The sequence below is a fragment of the Nanorana parkeri genome, unplaced genomic scaffold (genome assembly GCF_000935625.1).
Source record: "Nanorana parkeri isolate BGI_ZX_2015 unplaced genomic scaffold, ASM93562v1 scaffold128, whole genome shotgun sequence".
NCBI lineage: Eukaryota > Metazoa > Chordata > Amphibia > Anura > Dicroglossidae > Nanorana > Nanorana parkeri.
In genome coordinates, this window is record NW_017306396.1 from 1,512,937 (window position 1) to 1,520,837 (window position 7,901).

Consider the following 7,901-nt stretch of genomic DNA (forward strand, 5'->3'; position numbering starts at 1 on the left):
TGGTGGTCAGTTGAACCTATTCCCCCCACCCCCCAAAACAAATCTCACAACCACTGGTGCAAAGTGATACTTTAACTCCACCCCAAAACAATTCCACAACCATTAGTGGTCAGTGGCACTTTAATACCCCCCCCCACTACTTCACCCTTAACTGTGTCCCTAATGAGCGAGAAAGAAAGATTTGCACATTAGAGCATCCTGAATTTTGGGAGTTCTTAAGTGTTTGAGAAGGTGTTTAAAGGCACTGGGAGGTACCTTAAGCAGTCTGCTTTATAATAGTGCTGTTGTTTTACAGCCTTTATAATGGGAAGGTTTGGTTTAGGAGTTGCATAAAATGTGGTAGGAAATCTAAAAGTCATGCTATGACAGTTAACTGACCGTTACTGGTGTTCATGGGAAACTACCTGAAAACGAACATTCGAGATGTTAAAAACCAACTCCAACCAAGTTTAGTTTTTTTATTTACTTCTGTTAATTTGGATGACCTACTGTCAGCTTTTAAATCCTGCCCCCAACTGAGGCCATTCTAAACACAGTGTTTGCTCTGGGAGGGCAGTGGTGCTCAACCTGTTAAAAGGACAAGACGCAAAATCAGCTCTAATTTTTTACAGGACTCCATAGGCTCAACTCACAAAGCTAACAAACCAGGATAAAGATGCTGCATTATTTATAAAGACAGTGCCAGCGCCTAGAGCCCCTCCTCCTGTTTATATAGTAAAATGTATGAAAGCTGAATACTATTGTTATATCACAAGAAGTGGTGGTGGTGGAAGAGCTTTGCCAGCACCGTGAACATTCTTGTGCTCCTGCTTTGGGTTGCATCTTAAGGGTTTTGAACCCTAGCCATAAATGTGATCTATTTTCTCATCCTATTCTTTCTGACACCCATCCACACCTGGACAGGAAATTAAATATAATCTCTCTCATGGGGGCACAGATGGCAAATAAAGGCTGGCAGAGGTCCAACCCTTCAACCCACCCAAAACAAGTTAGGCGTAAAGGTTTTTCTCCAGAAAGCTGAAACAAAGCATATTAACTAAGAAACCGACATTTATGATACAATATATTCTGTGGGGTCCTTAAACCTCTCAAACCTTTGCTTACCTGATCAGCGTTTTCTTCATCTCCTGGATTTGCTCCTTTAGTCAGTTCGTCCCAGCTGAACAGCAATGAGTCCGTTACTTCTCCAAATGGGTTAAAGTCAATTAGCCAAACTTTCCCCTGAAAACATGGATCCCTTTAGATTTAGATCCCTTTAGAAAGACTTCATAGTAAACAAAGGCAGAACTAAGAACTTCCACTATAGTGCACAATAAATAAAAAAAAGGGACAAATAGTTGAACCATCACTAGTTACCTATGTTTAATCCTTTCACAGCCACCCAGATCACTTGCAGTGTAAAGCTGACAGTCGGCTTTACACAAGTAACTGACTCCCAGAAAGGAATATATAATTGGAAATAAGGGGACTGAATCTATAATAGACACTTTCGCAGAACCATGTTTAATATCAGCCACCCATGTGATTTTAGCATCCTTCCCAACATATCCTATAACCTTTAGAAAATCAGTAACATTTGCATTTTAGGAAGAAAGTTAGCATACAGTGAACTGAACTCCTTTTTCAACTTATTGGCCCAGGCAGCTCAATGCTGAGTTGGTTCAGAGATTTTTATTCTTACCCTACAGTCCAGGTAAAAGTCAATGGAATTTTTTTAATGGACGCTTTCAACATCTCAAAGCGTCACCTGTCAGAGACGCCCCCTATTCCCCCTGCTCTTCATACCCTCCCTAAAACCATTCTTCTGCTCTATCAGAAACACCTGGAGATCAAGGGCCTCCGCACTAATGAGACGGAATATAAAATCTCTACTTATGCAGGTGACATGCTTTTCTTTCCCACAAACTCTGAGATCTCCCTTCCCAATTTACGAAACAATTTAAAAATATATGGCAAGCAGTCTAATCTAAACAAACTTTCAGAAGTCCTCCAATTAGCCTTCTTCCTGGGTAAGCTCTGGAGGTTAAAGAGCTAACTTATCTATTAAATGGGCCAAAACTGCCATCCAATGGTACTCTAATCCCATCAAATATACAGGAAACGTATGCACTGAATTTTCTTCCCTTGCTACAGAAAGTGCAAACAAATGGAACATGGGCAACTTACTTGGTTTGGTCATGGCAATATCATCGAAATGATGATCTCATCTTTGCCAATACATATACCTCTGAGCTATTTTCCAAGAGTGGTGGACTGGATAGACAAGAGTCGAGCAAACTGTGGGTAAAGTTGAAACAGTCTAATTCAGCACTTCCCCCGAGCAGATTGCCATGGTGCCCTCTTCCTATCCCAAGCCCTCTAAACTCTCACCCAGCAATTGGTCAAACACTGATTGCACGAAGGAATACTCTTCAGAAATCTGACCTCTCCTTTACCCTCTCCCCTCTTTTCCCGATAGTGGGAAAGCCTGACTTATCCCCAGGCTACTTGGATTGACCTTTTAAAACCCTTCGGTCAGAGAGTAGGTACTGGGGTTCACATTTCTGTAATAACTCTGACTGGCCGCCAATATCCCATCTGATATCTCTGGATCGCTCCAATAAGGCTTTGCTCCACTGTGATGGAGCTCATTCTGTGTCTTTCCATTGTTTGTGAAGTCAAAGAATTGAGAAAAAAAAAAAATCATAGTTTTCCTTTAAAATGCTATTGTAGCTTGATAAATGAGGCCTTAAAGCCTTGGTTCTCAACTGGTGGGTCGTGACCCAAAAGTGGGTCGCGCCCCCATGTCCAGTGGGTCGCCACATGCCTTCCCCTAGAGAAGCACGGTCAGTTCTCGCACCGAGCAGCCTTTCAAAAATATGATGCTGAGTGTCGACTTGAGGTGGGGCTATGGCCGCAAGGGAGCTCCATCCATACGTGCATTGCTTACAGGTCATCACGTTCTGGCTCCCGACACATCTCCAGGGCGCGCACGGGAGCTTTACAAGCAATACACATATGGATGGGGCACCATCACAGCACAGCAGACCACACTGGACCCCAGGTTGAGGATCCACTGCCAATTTCCGTAATGGCAACCCAAACGCACCTCCCACCCACAGTTCGATTGCCTGCACCGGAAAGCGCAGTACAGCAACATGGAACATTGCAGTGCGACTTGGGTCGCGACTTAATGACCGAGGACAAATTTGGGTCCCGAGGTTACACAGGTTGAGAACCACTGCCTTAAAGTATTCTCATGAGCTAATTTTTAGGGCCAGTGATGTGCTTTTTTTTCATATCAGTACTGCTTCTCTCCCCAAACATGTATATGGGAAAGCATATGGGGATTGTTTCATTACACTGCACCTAAAATCATGAAACAAACATATTTTCTTGCCATTTGTTCTGCCAATACTGTTCCCATATAAAGCAATTTTATCAGTGCTGCATCACATTACTTAAAAATACAAATACATTTTAAAACACAATTATCAATAATAAAAGAAAATTCTCAGTTTAACAAACGCATTTATCAAGCCACTAAGGGTTCTTCACACTTCAGGTTCAAGAAGATACATTTCACTTACCTCACTGTCTCTGTACATGTCAAAAACAACTATAAAACAACAACAAAAAAAGCTGTTAAAATGTACAGTACCTGTGATATACATAGAAGTTATTTTAGAAACTGTGTGCTTGCCGGGAGAATATTTAAATCTCTATACTTCACACAATAAATGGTTTAGCTTAGGTAAGAAAAAGGTCAGAGATGCTAGCATGTTTAGCAAATATCAACTAAAGGACCTAGTGCAGGATTTAATAATAGCTGCGTTTTGGCAAATGTAGGGTGATATACATAGAAGTTATAAATCAAAACAAACTAAAACTTCATTTTTTTTTTTTAAAGCCCTGGTGCACTTCTTTTTTCCTAAGACTTGGGTATCACTTTGGTTACAGTAGATATTAAAGACATTAAATATTATTTACATTCAATATAAAGCTGATTCTTAGCTACCTCCTCATGTATCATTTCCCCCTCCTCTTTCAGATTGTAAGCCCTCAGGGGCAGGGCCCTCCTTACCATCTTGTCTTGAATTGTAATGTCTTCCTTACATTGTAAAGCGCTGCGCAAACTGTTGGCGCTATATAAATACTATGTAATAATACAGTATTCCCCCTTGATCTGTACTGCTTGAACCAGAAATAGGCAAAGATAAAGATTTTTATATAACCAATTTGTTCTGCAATAAATGAGGTAAATTAAGACGTGTTAAAATACAAAGCTGTCCAAGGCCCAAGAATGAAGCAGAATTTGTAATTTGCATTTATTTTGGAAAAGCACTGTTCTTTTTCTGGTTGGTTACAACAAGCCACATTCCAGTAGAGGCTTAGCAGCTTATAGTTACTGTACAAGGAACTCATTTTCAGTGATCCCCACAAACCTAACCTTATCTCTTGTTTTTAGCAAAGTACAGTGCACTGTGGACAAAAAATGGTAAAATTGATCTAGAAACAATTCTTCTTAGTTAATAAAATCGCATAACAGTCTAAGCCACATATCCTCAATGTCGACTAACGTAGTGCCTTGCTAAATACCATTACTTTACACTCTGACTTTTTTTTTACCACAGATATAAATTTAACCAGTCTTGTACCTTTGGTCTGCTATGTACACCCAAAAAAACATAGTATGCCATATGCTTCCTGCGTTCCCTTCCCCCCCACCCTTCCTCCCCACCACTTTCCCCTGCGCATCCTCACACCACATTTACCAGCTATTCCCAGTTGTCAAAATGACAGCAGGGACTTGGAATGTAAATACAGCCGATGGCTCTAGTCACTGCTGTCAAAAACAGACCTTCAGTAGGGTGATTCAGAGATACAAAGTAAAATTATTGTTACTTTGTTTTTAATGTGTTTCATTTATCTGCATATCAAAAGGGATGAGCTTTGATCTGTGTATGGGTTTTTTCCCCCCAAAGATTTGTTCCCATTTAACCCCTTATTAAAGCTAATCATCCCTAATAAACTTTACCCACTTCGTTTTTTTTGTGTGCCAATTTGTTTTTTGTTTTTATTCCATTTGTCAGTTTTTTTAGTGTTGCATTAGCAAAATGTGCAAAATTGAAAAATAGAAAAGCTTTTGCCAAGCCTTCATAGCAGAAACATAGTTTTATCATTAAAAACAGGACAATCTACACAGTAACAGCGATCAAATTAGAAAAAAAGCGTGTTTTTTAAAGTTTTGTTTTTAACATGTCTTAAAAGTGTCTATAAAATCATTTTTCCATTACCAAAAGAAATCCCTGTTTTTCCTAAAAAAATAAATTGTGTTACTTTGTTATTTTAAGTAATAAAGTTGTTGCAGAATAAACAGATTTTTAGCAGAAACTTAAAAAATTGTTCTAGTTCATAAGGGGGTATACAAGTGTGAGAGATGAAGTGATTAAACTCAGCTAACATCGAGGTTGGTAAAGGTTTATTAAAAAAAGACTCATTTATAAAAAATAAAAAGTTTGAAAGGTCAAGCATATTTAGCTTGTCAGTGGGGCCATTTATCTTCTGTTAACCACCAATGTTTAAATATCCAGTGACAGAAATAGTAAAGAAATAGATGCGCACCCTCATCAAGCAGTACTTTGATCAGGGATATTAGAATATTATATTTCATTTGTCTCCATATCCCCCAGTTTTAGCAACCATTAACACTTCCATTTTTAAAACCTCCACAGAACTAACATTTGCAATACACCAAACGCAACATTTTGATTGACAACACATGGTTAGTAATGCTGACGGGTTGGGATTAACTACTCACAGTCTTCATCAAAGAAATTGTACTGGATGTTTTTTTTGAAGAATTTCAGTATTGCTCTTTGGATGTCATCTTTTTGTTTACAGATGTGGTCATAATATTGGGTATAATCTCTCTGTGATACACCTGCAAAGTTGAAATATCTCCATGATTAGTTCATTTTAAGGTAGCGTGTTCACTAGAAAATGAGGCAACCATTGGGATGTCTAGGAGTCATACAGCAATAATAAACAGTATGACACTGACACTTTTCACAGTACTTCTTGAAAATCTTGTGGTGACCATAGCGTGCAAATATCTCACCAGAAACAAAAGATCTGCCCAGACGACCAAGATATGGATGCTTGTGATGGACAATGGCTTGGTTAATAATCCCATCATCCTCAAATCATTCCTAGGGAAAAAAGGGAACAAACCTCTCCCCACACAAATGGATCTATATGTCACTGTTCCAGGCAGATCTTACAACGCCCATTCTCCTGGTTAAATGCCTGCCCATACATGGACAGCCTTAGGATTAACAAGCATTTGAAATGGCACATGCAAATCAAACAACTTTAGGGTAAGGAATCTGTTGTTTTCCAGGACACATTGCTACAAATATATTAAAATAAATCATTTTCAGCTCTGATGAAAAGCCAAACTGTGTTGGGATGGTTTTACTATATATTATATAACATTTAATATTTCCTATATAACATTTATTCTGGACCCATTTATCCCTTGTGCTTGGCACTCCATTAATTTTTAAAGCACATAGCACTCTCCGGAGAGCTGCCTAAATGGAATTCCCTTATATCAGACAATACCCTTCAATCAATACTCAGAATAAGTGGTCCAGTGTTCCACACTGCTATCACTATATTTAATAGAACATACCATGCTATATGGAGTTGAGTGTTTTGGTTCAATATATAGGTGACTGTTGAGTTAGGTAATCTAAATGGCAGTGCCCTCTTCAGTTTCAGCTGAAGCTGTGAAATTATTCAGTAAAAACAAGAAAAAAAAATAAGAGCCTGAAAAAGAACCATAAAAAAAAAAAAAGAAGTTTAAATCTAGTGACAGTAGTTAAGATTAAAATAGAACGCCTTCAGCTAAGCCAGTATATATATGTACTTATTACACTTCCATAGTAACATACGTCACATTAAGGGTCGCACAACCTGCCAGGTTGTTGTTTATGTGCAACTGTGCATGGTACAAACTGAAGAAATTACTTTGGTATTAAAAAGCACCCAACTAAAAAATGGATATATAGTGGTATACTATTACTTAAACCGTACATTTGAAAAGTTTCCACATGGAAAGTTCACATCTGAGTCATCAAGCAACTACCACTGTAAGGATGTACTGAAGGACTGACATGACAATGCTGGAGTGAAGCACAGATACTGCTTGTCACTTAACATCAGTCTGGTTAAAATGTTATTCATAGCACTGTCATCATATTTTTGCATTTATGCCACCGAATTTTTGAAATACATGTCAGAGTGTCACTGAGAAATGAGTTCACACCAGCATGCTGAATAATGCAGCTGCGTCAACATAACCTCTCTTTAAAAATGTGCACCATCAATGAGGATAGCATAAGGAAGACATAACAGAATAAGAATCTAGAATGTTTTGTTGTGCAAATGCTATCCATAGCCTAGGAATGATGGTTGTTTTTAGGTAGATTCCAATCATTTTTCCTAAGCCTAGAGTGACTAAACAGTCCAGGCAGAACAATACAGCATATGAGTAAGGTCAAGTGAAAATATCTACTGTATATTATCCACAGAAAGCAGATTTCAATTCAGATTTCTTACTTATGTAATTTTGCACTGAACGAAGACTGTAATTAGTGTGTGTTTTAGGAAGCTATACTTGTGCCTGCACTGTATCAACTCTGCATAAATATTGTAAAAAAACTGGTTATATATTACCAAAGGCAAATCTCTGTGTAGGTAATCTTAAAGTATGAACACTTGTTTGTTCTAAGCAGTAGCTCATTCGTTCATTTGGAGTGAACACCTGAGGTTACCATGACCCTTACACGGCTAGAACTCTGACAGGATTCTGCCTGCCTGTGTTGGTGTGCAGGAACAAAGTTATATCTAAAGTT

General features: G+C 38.6%; 1 protein-coding gene across 2 annotated transcripts in view; it reads right to left on the reverse strand.

The window, feature by feature from the left end:
* CDC123 (cell division cycle 123) overlaps positions 1 to 7,901 on the reverse strand; it is a 51,286-nt gene that overhangs the window by 10,192 nt on the left and 33,193 nt on the right. For both annotated transcript variants that reach the window (XM_018553721.1, XM_018553720.1), the window contains exons 9-11: positions 5,801 to 5,923; positions 3,570 to 3,598; positions 1,105 to 1,221 (exon numbers count right to left, since the gene is read on the reverse strand). In XM_018553721.1, the coding sequence (XP_018409223.1) occupies positions 1,105 to 1,221; positions 3,570 to 3,598; positions 5,801 to 5,923 (269 nt within the window). The remainder of the gene's footprint in view (positions 1 to 1,104; positions 1,222 to 3,569; positions 3,599 to 5,800; positions 5,924 to 7,901) is intronic.